Here is an 18159-nt window from a genome sequence, read left to right as displayed (position 1 = left end):
GGAGAGATGCTACAAGGTAGTCACAGATAAAGACTTAGAACATTTTCTTTCCGCACAAACAGCAGATTCCAAACTTCTCTTGAACGAAAGCATGGAGTTCTGGGACTGCGGCCCTTTTTACTTAGCAGTGTAGAATGTTTCCAGGGTTTAGCATGAGATTTGTTTGCCATGGATTATGTCCATGATAGGAGGAATTCCAGTGTCTGTACTGTAGCTTGGCATGCTGATATGCTAGAACAACCAGGAGAATTTCCATAATCACCTTCATTCGTTCACTCATTCATTCATTTATTCCTATCGTCATTGAACCAGTGAACATGTGTTGAACCACCTACTGATGAACATCTCTCTTTACATCCAGAGTCTGAAAGGCTAGATGGTTTTTCAGACTCTATGGGATTGTGAGACTTGCAGATGAGACAAAACATTGTGGGCACTCAGCAGCACTGCCTTTTTTTTTTTCTTTTTTCTTTTTTTCCCCTTGTGAGAAAATGCAAGAGCAAAGTAGTGCATATGAATGCATAAAGGCCAACTGAAACATGGCAGCTATGACTACTCTGATAAGTCACATCTGTTTACACAAGGCTCTAGTTGGCCACATCAAAGAGGCAGAGGCCACTTCTAAGATAAAGGAGAAAAGAGTATTTTAATGACCAACAGTCTGGCATCCTGGGTGACTTCCTACTTTGTTCAATATCCCTTGCTAAGACATTGGCCTCATTGTAAAGAAACGCAAAGGACTCTTTTACACCGGGTCAGCCTCATACCTGACTGAATCCCTAATGGGGATTAGCTCGCGTGTGTCCCGAGCTAGAGGTAGAAGATCCCCCTAACTTCATCCAGTAAGCTAGGGATCCTTCGCATGTAGAGCCAGAAATGCCTGTGGTAAGTAGACTGCCAGTGCTATCCTCCTGTGAGTCTAGGCGGCTGCTTTAAGAAGGGGACTCAGCAGTGGATAGAGAAAATGTCTACGGCATTTGAGAAAGAAGCTAAACCATTTACATCCAACAATTATAGAAGCAGCCTTCTGTTGAATTCTATTCAGTTCAGCACACATTGCCCGAGGGTCGACTGTAAGCTAGCTGCTGTACTAGGTGTTAATCATTCAGAGGAGAAGCAGACGTAGCTCCCTCTCACAAGGAGCTCTCACTCTAGTTGAGTTATAGAGGGGACTTATTTGGAACACTTCTGTAAGCAGGTATAAACAGAACAGTAGATTCAATACTATGGCTTGTTGTAACACAGCTGGGCTATTTCAAGGTCCAAGTCACTACCTCCAGAAGCCTCCACCACAGCTGCGTTCTGTCATGATATTAGCATTAGAAAGAATTCTCTCTTCGAAAATAGGTTCCCCCACTCATTTAACTCGGGGGTAAATATTTTCACACCCTTATTTTCAGCAATGTAGTTAATTCTTGAGCTAAAGTCCCATCATTAAGGATCATAGGACTTTTCTTTAGCTTATGAACTGACAAAGCCTCATCGCCATGCTGCTGACAAGCGTATGATGAAACTATCATGGAGCACTGAACAGTGGTACAGCAGATAACACTTTAAAGGAAATTTAAAGTTTAGGATTTTGGTATTTCAAAAAGCTGTGTCCCCTCTTAAGCACATTTCTTGGGCTGTCTCTTAATCAGTGAAATACACCTGGACCTTCTGGCCAACTGGTAAATACCAGTTCCCATTTCCAGCAGAGGAATTTTCCACATATCTTTACGTAAAGTTTTCCCGTGTAAACCACCATGATCTAAAGGAGGCTTGACTTTGCCTAGTAGACATGGAAACACTATAATCTAATGAGAATGGACCCAGGAACATGGCCATACCTTGCATGTGAGGTCTGCACAAACAAGAGGAAACATTCCATTACGCAGGGAGCTCTTTCAGAGTGGAAGACAGGAAAAGGAAGAATGTCAGGTGTCTGAGCAAAATTCCCAGAGAAAGCACTTTGGAGAATACAATTTATCCTTATAATAACAATGGTGACAATGACGATTACTGTTGCAATCCTGACAGTGTCACATAGAACCAAGTGTTCTAAGGGTAACAGTCCTGTCATCTAAATTAGACAAATATAAAGTTGAATCCTAACATCGTGGCTGTTGAGGTGGACCTTTATGCATTGGCCTCTGACAAACTGCTACTTGAGCCAGAGTCAAAGCTCTCTAGATGACTGCAAAGGAATGTGGAAATTTCATACTGTTTTAATTATCTCCCATCCTTCTCACCCTCCCCCAACCAGTTGCTAGCTGTACCAGTTTTTTTATTGCTTTAATCTTTCCATGCTCTCTACTGCCTTCTGTACTTTCATATTTCTTTTGTTTTCCTTTATAAAGTAACCTATTAACCCCTAAAATGTCTACTTCTTAGAAATACTTTTATCTCTGACCGTTGGGAACAAGGTTTTGAGCACACCAAAATGTGTTTCAGTTACAGTCTTAAATAGATGGGCTTGTATTTTAAACACAGGGTGGGTGATTTGGTATCATGTTAATCTTGTTGCAAGGTTTTTGCCCACAAAATAGAAGACAGAGCAATTTAAAATTTTTTTCTCAGAAACGAAATATTTATTTCTCTAGCTTTATCAATTGGTAATTTGCATGTTACCAACATGTCACCAACTGTATTTAAGGTAAAATGTGAACAGGAAAAAATGTAGTTATGTTAAAATATATATGAATAAATAAAAATATTTGCCTTTAGAAGTATAAATGTTTATTAGACTCTGTTAGATATATGTGTTACTTTAGCTGGTTTCTTTTTGTAAGCGTATTTCCATTAGCTGCTAAGGAGATAATATGGGTAATCTTGATTAGCAGAATCATTAAGCTCATCCACATAGTTGACCACTCATCTTCTGTTTTGCTTGAGCAATACCAAAACCAAGTCTATAAATTAGCCTATAGCTTCAGGCAGAGAATAAGAAAAAATAAAACTAGCCTCTTAGGTTTTCTGGTTAAACTGTAAGTTATCGATTTTTACTTTTTCTAAGTGTTTTAAAGGAAAAATTCATAGCTCTTCAGCCAACGCTTTTAAAGAGTCTCTATAGGAGAAAAGGGGGAAACTGATCAAATTACGTTAGAATAAAGGAAGTTAAAGATTGGTTCAGAGGTAAACGGCACTGAAGTGTGGTTTCGCCAACAGTTTTTCCATTATGTTAGTTTTGATTAGGTTTTTAACCTGGAACTGCCCAAAGGCAGTCAGTCCCTTCATATTCCATCTATGCAATTGGATAGGGGAGACAGTTACTTCAGTATAGACTGGTGATGGACCCTCAGCCTAGCTCTCTGACCAGTGGATTTTGAACAGTGTAAGCTACTGAGTTAATGATTAGAGATGAGCTTTATTTCAATGAGAAACATATTTTTAAATTACTTTATTCAAAATAGTCAATTTTCCCATTAAGAAAAAAAATTTTAATTGCTATACAGAGAAATAGTAGTTTGCTCATATAATAGACTATTCCTAACTCTAGCTCTACTTTTACTTCAGAAAGTAACGTCTTCAAAACTAACGTCATTTCAACTTCGAATTCTCAAGGTTTCTTTTTAAATGTCTTACATTTCAGAGAATATTTACTTTTTTTTTTCTTTTTGGTTTCTGCATTTCTCTTTTTTCTACTGCAATTTTCCACCTTTTGTGCAATTGTGAACAAGGTAACGAAACGCCTCCCTTCCTCAGGAACATCTACTATCTTCATGCTTTCTCAAACTTCCAGCAATCACAGTTTCTCTTGGAGTGAATAAGGTGATTTCCTTTCTTAATGTACCAACTTGCTTGCATTCTCATTTGCTTGACATCATTTTCTGATTCTTTATGAAAAATTCTCATGACTCATCTTTACATCTTCTATTGATACTTAAGAATATTTTGTCATTTTCCTTTAATCATTTGTTCACCTTCTCAAATTGTCACACTGGAGAGAAAGTGATTTTCAAAAACTTGGACTGTAGGTCTGTAGTCCCATTGGTTCCTGGTGGCAGTAGAAGCCACAGTGTGTTACAGCTAGTCTGTTCACTAAGACAGGAATGTTTTGCACAAATTTCTCTTTGTTCAGTACACTCACAGTACCAGCACAACTCTCAGAGGTGTTCACCAAAAGGATGGTAAGGTTTACTAATCGAACCATACTGACTTCATCAACCGCATAACTTAACCAGTGTCATTTCAAAAACCCAAGTTTGCCACGTACTACTAATGTCTGTATTCTTCTACCATGAAAACAATTCAACTGGAGTTGGAGACTTTCTTAGGTCTTTAAATGTATTCATTTAAATGTTACGCATTTGCTGTAGTGTAATCATTTGTACTTTTGGCCAGAGGAGTAGTCTGTAGGAAATTATTTTTTTCTTCCTACATTTTTATCACCAGGTGGGTTAACCAATCTTCAAATGCTTTCAGTATCTTTACCTCACTATTACAGAGAAATCTGAGCTGTAAAAAGGCATCTGACTCATTATCCACCAGACCTTCAGTCAGACCTCTTCTTTTACGAACATTCTCAGACGAATCTAATATATTGTAACAGGTACCTAGTGTTAAACAAGCGGGCTGGCTTTAAAGAAACAGATTAACAGCATTATAAAGAAAAAATGAAAATATCACTCTCTAAATTTTCTCTGCTGTTGGTGTGGTGAACTTTATACTATTCTTTGCAAAAATATAAAGATGCATTACTTGGAATATGGAGGAATACATATTTTAAATTTGCCCAAATAAAATTTTAGGCATTTTCCAGAACTGAAGGGCAATACAGTATATTTAATTTATAAGGGGCATGTTGTCATGGCATCACGTGAAAACGCTTGTTAATACTGATTAGGAAATATAATTTTGATTTTAAGAGATGATTTGGAAAAACTGAAAATAAATATTCCAAAATTGCATCTGTATAATATCAAGTCAGTTTTAGCACTGCATGTTCTTTTGGGAATTATGTGAAAATAATTCAATGTGTTTGTACTTCCATGTGCTGTGTCTGTGTTTCCAGGTATATATTTAATGTCCTTGTAAATGTCTGATCCCCAAGTATATGTTAATGAACCAATCTACTGTAATCACTTTTTGTAGTGTCAAGTTTTATTCAAGCTAAATGTTTCAACTTTCAGAGGTAAAACCTTTCCTAGCCATTCAGGGGGATGCTAGCCTAATCATATAGAATGCTTCATAATTTTTCCAAAAGTGAGTAAATTAATTTTATAACATTGTTTCATTTACCCCCCAAAAAAAAAGATTTGGAAGGAATTGATATGCCATGGGAGGAATCCTTGAACTCAGAATGACTCCTCTACGTGTACTCTGTTTCCCACTGCAGGGGCCTCTGTCACCCTAGACCTTTAAAGGTCTTTTATCCATCCATGGGAATGTAGAATAATTCATGAATGAGGTTTACAAGCTTGTCAGCTTGGAAACAACTCTATATGGCTTAGGGCAGGGCTGTCTTTCATGCCCACATAAAAATTAATGATCATCATGAATGACAGTTGCAGGTCAGTTTGCTGTGATGCTAACAATTGTGAGTCCACCTCATAGGCCCATTTTTTCATCATCTGTCAACTTCCCTACCCTCCAGCAAAGAATAAAAATTGAGCTAATGGATTGAATCCATTGGTTCTTCTATCTCCTACTGTTCATCACAGTCTGCATCTGCAGTGTTATTTTGGAAGCCAATTCATTTTGTCTCAGTCTACATACATCCTTTTACCCATTTGGAGTGACTCACCTGCTTATGTTGTCCCTCAGTAATGAATCTGCTTCCCAGTAGCCTTCAAAGTCTTTGACTATTTTGTTCCAGATAGCCTTGTCCTAAGCTGTGTGATGCATTTTAGCTATGCTGTTTCCAGTGAATTTTGTATCCCCCTGGATTGCTTGCCTTAGCTTGGTCTGTGGTTTGGGAGACTAGGCTGGGTAGCAGACACTGCTACTGCTTTTGGCCTCTCCAGGGCCTTAACTCCTACAATGCATAACACAACTGAGGAAATTTTTTTCAAAAAACGATTGTTTTATTTTTAATGTAGTTATTTCTTCTAGGAATATATTTTCATGTGACATTATTTCTTCTCCAAGGAAAATATTTGGCAATTAGTTTAGCCACCGAGTTTGTCCCTTGGTTGATAAGGGAACTGCCTGACTCCTTTTATAAGTTCTCGATGTGAATGGCAACCTTATTTTGGTTAGGGTCACCCTGACCCTGCTACCTGGAGAAATAATATGAGAAAATGGAACATCAAAAGGAATGGAAGGTATTCTAAAGAACTTCTAGTCCAAGTATGGCAAGGAAGGTGCACCTAAAGGGGGAGAAAATAGTATACCCCTTAAGGCCCTCCACTACTCAGGTTTTAAAAAGTTGGATTTTTGAGTGGAGAATCAAGGGTCAGGTTGACTCCCTTGACGTAGGACTTCCACTTCTCCACATAGCTGATTTATACTCACTGATCAGTTGCCCTATCATGCCCCATCCTAATCATAGCATGTGATAGTGTTTAGAGGACAAAGAAGAATCTACAGATTTCTTAGGGAGATTTCTGTGGTTTCTTTTCTAAAAAGATGATGAATAAGAAAAACAGGAGTCAGTTGACTCATAGATACATGATCTACCAAAAAGGAAATTAACTTCAATATTATAGAGAGGAAACATGTTTCTTTAAGTAAAGGAAAAGTACTTTCATAACAGTCTTTCAAAACAATGTATCTTCAGACTTTGTCATAATTAACAACCAAAAAACAGTTGATGCATTCATTCAACATGTCCTGAGCATCTGCTGTGCGCCAGACACTGGGCTAGGTGCTAGAGATAGAAAGTTAAATAAAATGTCCCTGTTTTCATGTCCCTTCTGTCCCTCACAGACTAGAAGGGATCTTAGTGAGCTAAGCCTCTGCTGTCCTAGTGGTAAAAGTTCTTAAAAGAACCCTGGAGCAATCCAAAAGCAAAAAGCAAGTCTGAATCTATTCAGCTGACAAATGAATAAAGGATTCAAAATTGGTTATTGTGTCACTTTTTCTTTCCCTGCATGTGAATAAAACTTGGCAGCTTTGTTAAAACAATTGTTTTATTCTCATAACAAAATTTACTACTTGATTTATTTTTGAAAATGCTGAACAGGTGGTTTTACATTATTATTAAGATAAAACTTTTAACTCTGTGTATTTTGAATCTTTCAGAATCCGAATCTTGAACTGCCTATGTTATTGTCCTACAAGCATATTGACAGTGGTTACAGCTAAAAGAAAGCATGAAGAAGCAACTACAAAAAGTTATCATCTCAGGATACTTGATATGCAACAAACTAAACCACTATCTTATGTCTAAGGTTCAGAGTAAATGTCCACTAAGATACCAAATGACTCTCTTAAGCATTTACAGTTATTGTAAGTAGCCGTTATGGCCAAAGCTCTAAGTTATGAATTATATGAAGGTTGAAAGCAAGAATATTTAGAATTTCTGGCTTTAGATAGAATAAAATAACTACCAAATGGGTGCTCTTTTAACCCATGAACTCTGAATGGATTTAAATACAATAGTATAAAGTAGAAGTCATGCAATGGGAATGAATAGATTTTGCTAATATTACTTTTTTTGCCTGGCAGAAGAAATAGGCAATTTAGATCACATTTCTTGTTCCTGCTGAATGATAATGTTAAATTATTTTTTTCAACATGTGAAAGGAATACTTGAAAATATAAGAGGACTAAATCAGTGCATCAGATAGTAGTTAATCCTTTCTGTTCACCCACATGCTAATTTTGTCTTGATAGAATATCCTTGCCAAAAAATAACTTGAAAAGTGGAAAGAATGTTAACCCTGGGTATTTTTGCAAAAATCAAAAGAAATTATTTATTTTTGTTCTTCTGGATTACACTTAATGAGTGTAAGGCTACTAGATTTGAAAAGAAAGCATTTCCAATCAGGAGCTCCTCAAAATAGTTAAGATATAATAGATTTTTCCAATATTAGTTTTACTGGGATCTGAGGCAAGATGGGCAGAACCACAGTTACATAAAAATAAAGGCCATTCTGAACATCAGTCTTTTATCATTTTTTTGTGGAGAGGAAGGAAGAATAGCTTAATTTCAAACTGTTAATGGTTTTTATTTGAAAGAGGTTGCATCTGTGCATATATGCAGCACTTTTTTTTTTTTTAACTTGCCGATTTGGGAGGAGGAAGGGTCCCTGGCACAACTCTGAACATGAATGTTGTCTCTCTCAGCAAACTTGGCTAGAGTAATGGTCTAACTCTAAACCACGAGATTCACCTTGGTAAAGTCCTTGACTTACTGGACTAGAGGGAGGTTTTAACCTCCTAAGGAGTTCACCTAAAACATATAAATGTGGTGTGTCTTTATTAAATGTTAAAATTAAACACACGCTTTTTTTGGGTATAAGTGACTACATTTGACTACTAGATTGAAATGGTCTTTTAAAAGGTATTTTCTTACCAGTTTCCATTCTTGGTTGTCTTCCTGGCATGCCTGTACTATTAGTGTTTCTATTGTACCTTGATTTGGAGAAGTAAGTATTAGATTCAATCTATACCAGTGTATTTATAAAGTCCATATGGCACATTTGATTCTTCCATTTATATTTTGTGTTAATGTTTAGGTGTAATTTTTCTTAAATTTTAGAAAGGACATAATTTCAGTTGTCAGAAACCATTCCATCATTACTGACCCTTTTTCATTATTTCATTTGTTCTCATATATCAGTATTATTTTTGAGTATTTTGTTAGGTGGCGTCACACCTTCCTAAGTGTGCTGTGTTCTAGTAGCCTAGTATTTGGGGCAGTCTGCTGAAAACCAAGTCAATATATTCTTTACCTATTCCAAAGAGCTAAAAAATCAGACCCAGGAAAGTTTTCGATGTTTTGTTGTTGTTCTTGTTTTTATAGTTGTTGCTGTATTGTTATTGTTGTTTTACATAAGAATTATAAGGACTGTGAATACAAAGAGCCGACCTTAATTAGAGAGGCTTGTTTAATGCAGACCATGGAGATTTGACATGATGAGAATATCTAGGGTAGTGGAAATATAACTGGTGGCATGTGAAATTCCTTGCATCCTGGAAGAAAGACAAGGGGGATTTAGAGTTGTGTCTAATAAGCTACACATTACACTGCAGCTCAGATTCATGATGGCAGTGATGTGTAATATCATGGCCTAGATCCTTGAGAGGGACCTGACTTTATTTTTTGAAAGATATTTTATTAGTGAGCAAAACAATTGGTTAGCGTGGGGTTAGCAGATGGAATAACTTGAAGTAAGCCATCCAGTATTCCTATCACTACAATCTAACCACCTTATTTTGTGTCAGAGAAAGGGGTAAAATGTAATAATAGGATCATATACCCATCATTTGAATAATTTCGAACCACGAAACGTCCTTGTAGTTTTCACAGCTGTCCTCCACTGTTTGAGGATGTTACCTACGAAACGGAAAACATAAATTCCATATCTACCACATTTACACCAGCAACAGTATAAAATACAAGCCTAAATTTGCAAAATCCATAATAATTTAGTGATGGAATTTTTTTAATAACATGCAGTATATAAATGTAGATTTTATGCAAGTGTTGACAAAATCATTTTTCAGCTTGCAAAATGGGACTGCAATATTACATTTTTCACTTCAGCAATTTTTTACATCGTTTTTGCTTTCTATAATGAATGTGAATGCCATCTTTTACGAATGCAACTTGCCTTTTTCATTACAGAAATTTTGTTTGATGTAATCAATAAACTTTGATATGATATGATTGATATTTTTAGCCTCTTTTTTGGGAAGGTCTGTCTGACGTAAAAGTAATATGGAAGCAATTTGGTGATGGGCAATACGTTTCTAATTTCCTCTTTGCCTGTACAATTCACAAATGACTGACCATTTCTGCATACGTTCAACTAGCACTTGAGGGCAATACCTAATTTGGGGAGTTTCCGATATTTGTGGGAGTTTTGAATAAGGCTGTATCTGGTTGCTGCATACGTAAAAGTCCAGCCAAATCAGCAAATACGTATTGAAAGTCTGCTGTGTGCTTGGCAGTGCTCACTCATTGGAGGTTGTACGATATATGGTCCCTGTCTGCATCCCATTGAAATCATTTGATTCTTAAGTGCCCAGAGATACAGAGATTTTACAGTAGTGTGTGTTTACGCCAAAGGTGTGTGTGTTTACACCAAAGGTGTGTGCGTACACCTTTCTGTCCCTTGCTCCCCTTCCCCTACACCTCTCTCCCCCTCTCCCCATCCCCCTTCCTTCCCTGTGTCGTTGCTCAGCCTGCATCTAAGGCCTTGTGAAAGTCCTTTTCCTTGAAAAACCCTGCCCTCCTTGACTTCTAAGAAACTAAAGTCTCCACTGTAGCTGGTTTCATTACGTTTTTACACTTCAGTCTCTATATTTTTGTAGTCTTTTAATCCTGTTAGTCTTTGGCCTACATTTAGAGCATTTCCTCTTTTTTTGTTGTTGTAAAGTGGGAAATGTGCTATATTTGGAGGTAAGACCTGAGTTAAGTTTCAGCTTTGCCACTTGGAGCCATTCCCCTCTCAGTCCTCTTCTCGCCTATAAAATGGTGTCTTGGGGGTGAAGGGTGATCAAATGAGGTAAAATATCATAATTGCTTTGTAAAATGTCATTTGCTAGTCAGCTGAATGCATTGCTATTTTTCTGTTAAGGGGTTTTGTTGTTGCTTTGACATTTTCAATGAATAGTTGTCATTTACCAAATTTTCATAGATATGTCTTAGATTCTTTCTACCTTCTTGGAATTAGTCTGTTCAGGTTTCCTTCCCTTCCCCCATCCAGCCTATTAAGATGCTGCCTCACTGTGGAGTCTGCCCAGGATTGGCCAATAAAGTAAGTATTGTGAGGGGCTGAGTGGTTTGGCCCCTTCAACAAGAAGCACATGCAAAGGTTAGGGGCTGAGGTTATCACTATGGTTATTCAGTGAATGTGTCCGCAGCTGAAGTGCTGGATGCATACTAATGAAGCTTGAAAGCCTGAGTTCTGGGAATAGTTGTCAGGAAAATGGGGGGCTTAATTATTTCACAACATTTTTTAATTAATTTGACACGTATTTCCCAGCAACTGACGGGTAAGGAAATGTGGCCTCAGTTCCTAGTACGTGGACCTATTGTGGACCAAGCAAGTCCTCATCTCATGGGCTTAGGAGCAAGTGCTATGAGCAGGCCTCTGGCTGAAAGAACAGTGCACCTCTTGGTGGAGCAGAATGCCTGCTAGCCAAAGGTCTTTGGCCCTGGCTCTTTGGGTGGAGAGGGGCAATGGATGTTCATAGCTAAAATGCCTGCTGCTTCTTTGATCTCTTCATCAATTTGTTAGGATATATTTCCTACCAGTAAAGCCACTAAAATCCCAACTCCTCATATAAGCTAACACTTAGATAGCATTTACTATGTGCCAGGCACTGTTCCAATAACTTTACATATATTCGCTCCTTTAATAATCCCGACAACCCTATGAAATAGGTATTAACGTTTCTCCATCTGACAGATAAGGAAACTGAGTCACCAGCCAAGGTCACACAGTCTGGTAGAACCAGAATTTAAACCCAGTTCTTCTGACTAGGGTCCAGGCACTTAACCAGGACACTGCATTTCCATCATTATATCACCTTTGATGGCCTGAATAAATAATCACAACATTAATGCAAAATGTTAATGTCAGCTATGAGACAGCATCAGACAGATCCAAACTGAGGGATATTCTACACTTTAACTGGCTTGTAATCTTCAAAATTATTAACATGATTAAAGATGAAGACCCAGAAACTCCCAGATCAAGGAAATCAAGATGACATAACAAGTGCAGCGTATGGTCCTCAGTTGGATCCTGGACCAGAAATTGGACATTAGTGGAGTAATTGATGAAGTTTGACTGTGGTATATAGGTTATATCAATGTTAATTTCCTGATTTTTGAAATTGTGCTGTGATGATATTTGGGGGGATCTGAGTGGAGAGTATATGGGAATTCTTTGTACTGTTTTTGCAACTTAAGTCTGAAATTATTTCAAAATTATAATTTGAAAAAGCTAAAACATAATGAAGCATACAAATATTAATGGGAGAGGGCATTAAATTGAGCTGACTATAGAAGACTAAAATATAATTTATTAACAAATATCTGCATAGCACTTTACAGAATGCTTTTGCATACCTCATTTAATCTTCACAACAGCTCTATGTAGAGATCATTAAATTCCAGATTCTTTTTTTTTTTGCGGTACGCGGGCCTCTCACTGCTGTGGCCTCTCCCGTTGCAGAGCACAGGCTCAGGACGCGGAGGCTCAGCGGCCATGGCTCACGGGCCGAGCCACTCCACGGCATGCGGGATCCTCCCGGACCAGGGCGTGAACCCGTGTCCCCTGCATCGGCAGGCGGACTCTCAACCACTGCGCCACCAGGGAAGCCCTCCAGATTCTTAAAGATAAAGAAACTGGGGCTCAGGACTTCCCTGGCAGTCCAGTGGTTAAGACTCTGCGCTTTCACTGCAGGGGGCATGGGTTCCATCCCTGGTCAGAGAACTAAGATCCCACATGCCACGCAGCCAAAAAAACTAAACGAACAAAAAAAGAGAAAAAGAAACTGGGGCTTAGATAAGTTAATTATCTTGTCCCTGGTCCCTCAGGACTGAACCTAGGTCTGATCCACATGTTTCCCCCTACACTGCACTGCGGTTTGTCTAGGATTCCTAAAGCATGTCCTGCTGGAGTCTACAATCATTTAAAAGAAAATCTTTCTGCAGTCATTTTTCCTGTAGGTTCATCTGGATACGTCGGTCTACCCCAGGTCAAACCATGAATGAGACTCATGCCAATGCCCTTAAGGTTGAGGTGGGTTCCCTCAGAATGCCCTAGGCCCAGGTTTTCCCTTCCATCTAATTTGATGTTGAACTAGGTTTCCCTCATGTTTTTCAGGTGGTTCCCGAGGCAAGTTTTATCCTCCTAAACCAGCTTCCCCCCATCTGAGTGAGAACACAAATAAGCTCCTTCAATTGAATAACGAGGCGTCAGGCTAGCCACCTGGTGTCTAAAATATGTACATCGCTTAAAGTAAGAATGTGGGAATGTTGCCGGCAATCTCCATCTCAAATTATTCTACCCCCCTCCTAGCAAAAGTATGCTGAGATGATTGTTGTTTAGTATTTCCCAAACTGCGTTGTATGAAGCATTAAGAGTCCTGGGAAATGTTATTAGAAAGTCCTTGAAAACGGGGGTTCCCTGGTTAACTAACTTTGGGAAGTTCTGTGTATGATTGCCCTAAGTTACAATGCATACTAGAACACTAAACTCTATGAGAGATCTAATATTAAACCCATTTGACTTCTTTTAACCCACTATGTTCCAAACACTGGACCAAGGAAACCTTTTTGCATAGATCACCTAATAACAAATCGTCGGACACCAGTTTTCCATGGAACACTCTTTCTTCCCCACTCAGGTGATGGAGTTCATTTTCGTGATCTGAGAAAGATGTAAATGAAGACAGTTTTCAAGGCAAAAGCCTCAAACTCCAAAGTAGAAAACAGAGACCATTCCATGTATTTTAAGTGGAGGGAACTTAAAACGGGGAATTGATTACACATGTGATGGCAGAGGGGCACAACCAACTGGGGCTCTTTGTAAAGCAGCCCAGAGATTAGAAAGAGTAGGAGGCCAGAACCACTCAGGCTGAGGGGACAAAAAGAAGGTGGCGATCCTGGATGCTGTGGCCTGGTCACTTGGCAGAAATAGGAATCATGGTGGACCTACCTGGAGCGGCTAGAACAACAGCAGACTCAGCCACTGTTAAAGATGCAACCTGAGGTACAGACACCCTGGCTTCTCCCGCCTGCCCCCAAGCCTCCAGCCAGTGCCTGTCACTGGCTGGACCCAGGTGGAAGCCAGCCATCTTGGGAAACAGCTTGAAGGGAGTCACTCCCCATCATCACAGAATAGAGCAGAGCTGGGAAGTGTGAGCAATGCATCTAATCTGAACTCACTTCTGTAATATATTTAGTGTGATACATACAGATGATAACTTTTATGGATGCATAGCTTAATGGAAGTAGAAGGCCCTTGTATAATAGTCTTCTCAATTAGTAATAATAGACACTTAAGATTAAACACTAGAGCAAAATGAAGTAGTAAGCATATCTAGGTAAATTCACCTACATCATATTCAAAATTTAAAATTCACAAGGGTCTGGATAAAATTGCAATATTAATTGCAAAGGGAATAATTTTCCCTCTTCATGTTCCTGCCTCCACCCATAAAATAGGAACTCTCATCCTCCCTGAAGCATGTGGAGCGAGGTTTCTGCCCCTCTCTCCACCCACTCAAGTACTAATGGGTGAGCCTGGAGAAGGGTTTATTCCATGTGTGTGCGTGCACACGCGTGTGTGTGTTTCAGCCTGCTCTGCCCCTTCTCTTTTAGAGCTGCCAGCTTCGAGTCTGCTGGTGTTCTTTTCTCCATCCCTGGATCTTCTGTGCAGTGAGCTCACTGGGGACAGGGAACCATACTGGAAGGGTGAAGGGGTGGTTTCAGTTTTCCAGCCACTGAAGTCTTTGACTACAATGGATAAATTCAATTCAGGTATGTCATTTCCACTGCAAGCTAAGCCAAGTTTTAAAATGCAACTTTGCAAATAATAGACGGCTATCTTGTCTGCTTCAGGCCCTTCTGTGTTCTTAATGCCTAGAGCAATTCTGGGACCATAGATGCTATTTAACAAACACGTCATAAATGAGCAAGTGCGTTTTATCTGATTGATGCCTGAGCCTATTTCTCAACTGGCTTGAACTCCCAAGGGAGAGAGAGATGACAAGATGGGGGAGGAGTGTTGTTTGCATTTTCCCCTTTACGTTCTCCATATTCAAACAGATAGCCAGCTCATTACCTTAAGAAGTATATAGCACCACGAAAACATGAAACAGCCTGCACAGCTTTTGGCTGTGTTGCAAAGGCAAATCATTAAGAAGACTGTAGAAGGTTTGCAGAGAAGAGGGCAAAGGGGAGTCATGGGCAGAGAGTGTCTTGGGGAGGAGAAATGAGGAGGGGGCCTTTGAGTGCAAAGAGCAGGCAGAACCTATGTTCTTCTGCAGAACAGCACCTACAGGGTAACAGCAGGAACAGAGAGGACAACAGCTGGGTGCCTCTAGGGAGACAGGATCCTAGCCAGCCAGCCTTGGCAGAGACTTCCAAGCCTCCACATGGCAAGAGCCAGGAGAGCTGCTGGCTGTGGGAGACACTATGTAGATTGGGATGATGGACCTCTCGGGTATAAGTGTGGATGATGACTGAGGACCAGACAGGTGCCCTTGTCCGTCTCCAACACCTTGACACAGCATTAGCTCCAACAATCGTAGAACAGCCCTGAGGAAGGGGACCCATGGAAGGACAATTTGCATTCATTCATTCATTTGCTCACTCATTCATTTATTTAGGCATCCTGGCAGGAGGGGGACTAGACAGGGTTAGAAATTGAATTTACTTTTCAAATATATTTGTTGAACGCCTCCTCCTGCATTTGCTACATTTCCTTAACAGTTGCCTTTCACATTGTTTTAAAGCATTATGTCTTTCATCCTGCACTGTCAGTTTCTACATAATTAGATTTTCCAGATAACAGCAAGTCCCTCATTTAAGCATCAAAACTTTTTCCTTAGTGGAAATCTTTTTACAATGTGCTGCACTCTTCTCTTCCATATGCAGAGGCACCGGCTACCATGTCACCTTCTCCTGATGACACTGGGTCATTTCTGGAGTTCCAGCACAGTGCTGGGCAGGAAGTGCTGTGGTTCCCACGTTTGTGCGCCTCCGCATTGCATGGCTTTAAGAGGATATCGGATTTCTTTCTATAGTCCTGGCACCTCCCTTGAAGCTCTCACCATCAGCTATTAGTTTTTTATGTTTTGTTTTGTTTTTGCGGTACGTGGGCCTCTCACTGCTGTGGCCTCTCCCGTTGAGGAGCACAGGCTCCGGACACGCAGCCTCAGTGGCCACGGCTCACGGGCCCAGCCGCTCCGCGGCATGTGGGATCTTCCCGGACTGGGGCACGAACCCATGTCCCCTGCGTTGGCAGGCGGACTCTCAACCACTGCGCCACCAGGGAAGCCCAGCTATTAGTTTTGCTGTGTGTATAGGTCCACATCTACTCTCTACCTCTTAACTTCCCCCACCGGTTTCTTTTTAAATTATAACATGTAACCGACTAGAGGGCTTCCCTGGTGGTGCAGTGGTTAAGAATCCGCCTGCTAATGCAGGGGACACGGGTTCGAGCCCTGGTCCTGGAAGGTCCCACATGCCGCGGAGCAACTAAGGCAGTGCACCACAACTACTGAGCCTGCTCTCTAGAGCCCGCGAGCCACAACTACGGATCCCACGTTCCACAACTACTGAAGCCCACGTGCCTAGAGCCCGTGCTCCACAACAAGAGAAGGCACCACAATGAGAAGCCCGCGCACCGCAACGAAGAGTAGCCCCTGCTCACCGCAACTAGAGAATGTCCACGTGCAGCAACGAAGACCCAACGCAACCAAAAATAAAAAATAAGTAAAATAAATAAATTTATTTTTTTTTAAAATGTCAGAGTCAGATCTCATGTTTTTAGTACAGTTCAGCAGGATGTGTATTCGTGGGAGAACTTCCACTCAGACTTCTCCAATAATTAAACTCATGTGAGCCATCACAGGACAGATGGTTGTGCTATTTAAAACAAATTATAACCTTTAAGGATGAACATGTACTATTGAAATCTAAATATAAATTTGCTTTGAATTTTAATTGAGTAGTACTATTGTTTAACAGGTAAAATTGATGTGAAGACTTCAGAAAGTGTTTTTTTTTAATTTTTATTTATTTATTTATTATTTTTGGCTGTGTTGGGTCTTCGTTTCTGTGCGAGGGCTTTCTCTAGTTGCGGTGAGCGGGGGCTACTCTCCATCGCGGTGCGCAGGCCTCTCACTGTTGTGGCCTCTCGTTGCGGAGCACAGGCTCCAGACACGCAGGCTCAGTAGTTGTGGCTCACGGGTCTAGTTGCTCCGCAGCATGTGGAATCTTCCCAGACCAGGGCTCGAACCCGTGTCCCCTGCATTGGCAGGCAGATTCTCAACCATTACGCCACTAGGGAAGCCCCAGAAAGTGTTTTTTTAATAAAGTAAGAATACCTCTTAAATGACAAAAATATTAGGCAAAAATTCTTTATGTAATTTGTCAATATTCCTGGAAGCCTTTGAAAAGCCTTTTTCTGACATTTAAATTATCTGTTCTATTGAATAATTTTGGAACCAGAAAGGGATGACAGATTTTTATCTTGTTTTCTTTTCATGCCTTAAAGTTGGCCTGTATATAAAATTTAAATAGCAATTTTAACTTTGTTGTCAATCACTGAAGTGTCATCAAGGGCTGTGAGTAACAATGACCCTCCTTTTGGTTATAAGAAATCTGACCATTTGATTGAAAACAGTGTCTAATCCAATGTTTAGATTTCAGTGGGTTTTTTTTTTTTCACTTTGATTATCCTTGTGGTATTTAAAATGCAATTTTGTCTATTTGGAATTTTTCATGATAGAGGTATGAAAGAACACGTCGTGCAAATGTAACCTGTTAACCTTATTTCATGACTAGTTTGATATTGAAAGCCAAGACATATTTTTTCACACTTATTAAAAAAATGTTGCCAGTGGGAAACGAGTATACTTTAAGGCTTAGTAAAAAAAATACTCAAAATTATAAACAGTAGGATCATGGTTCTGAAGAACCTAGGGGCAAGACAGGAATAAAGACGCAGACCTACTAGAGAATGGACTTGAGGACATGGGGAGGGGGAAGGGTAAGCTGGGACAAAGTGAGAGAGTGGCATGGACATATATACACTACCAAACGTAAAATAGATAGCTAGTGGCAAGCAGCCGCATAGCACAGGGAGATCAGCTCGGTGCTTTGTGACCACCTAGAGGGGTGGGATAAGGAGGGTGGGAGGGAGGGAGACGCAAGAGGGAAGAAATATGGGAACATATGTATATGTGTAACTGATTCACTTTGTTATACAGCAGAAACTAACACAACAATGTAAAGCAATTATACTCCAATAAAGATGTTAATAAATAAATAAGAACAGTATGATCTCACAATGACTGGGGGAATGTCATAAAATTAACCATGGT

General features: G+C 39.8%; 1 protein-coding gene and 1 long non-coding RNA gene across 9 annotated transcripts in view; both read left to right on the top strand.

The window, feature by feature from the left end:
* The window catches only part of ATP11C (ATPase phospholipid transporting 11C (ATP11C blood group)), a 167084-nt gene extending 156889 nt beyond the window's left edge, over positions 1-10195 (top strand). For 2 of the 8 annotated variants that reach the window (XM_079909972.1, XM_079909975.1), the window contains one exon: positions 7165-10195. Coding sequence is in view for 5 of the 8 variants with exons in the window: in XM_079909975.1 (XP_079766101.1) it covers position 7165 (1 nt within the window). In the remaining 3 variants the exon portion in view is untranslated. Of the gene's footprint in view, positions 1-4374; positions 7123-7164 lie in introns of those variants that run through there. The other 6 variants (XR_013825638.1, XM_079909970.1, XM_079909971.1 and 3 more) reach the window with 6 other exon arrangements.
* A 375-nt stretch (positions 10196-10570) lies between these two features.
* On the top strand, positions 10571-17913 carry LOC307180161. Its single transcript, XR_013825691.1, has 3 exons — positions 10571-13817; positions 14429-14587; positions 15707-17913. It is a non-coding gene; the product is annotated as an uncharacterized lncRNA (long non-coding RNA).
* The last annotated feature ends 246 nt before the right edge of the window (positions 17914-18159 follow it).

Source organism: Stenella coeruleoalba (assembly GCF_951394435.1).
Source record: "Stenella coeruleoalba genome assembly, chromosome: X".
Taxonomy (NCBI): Eukaryota; Metazoa; Chordata; class Mammalia; order Artiodactyla; family Delphinidae; genus Stenella; species Stenella coeruleoalba.
This window is presented reverse-complemented; position numbering and strand designations above follow the sequence as displayed.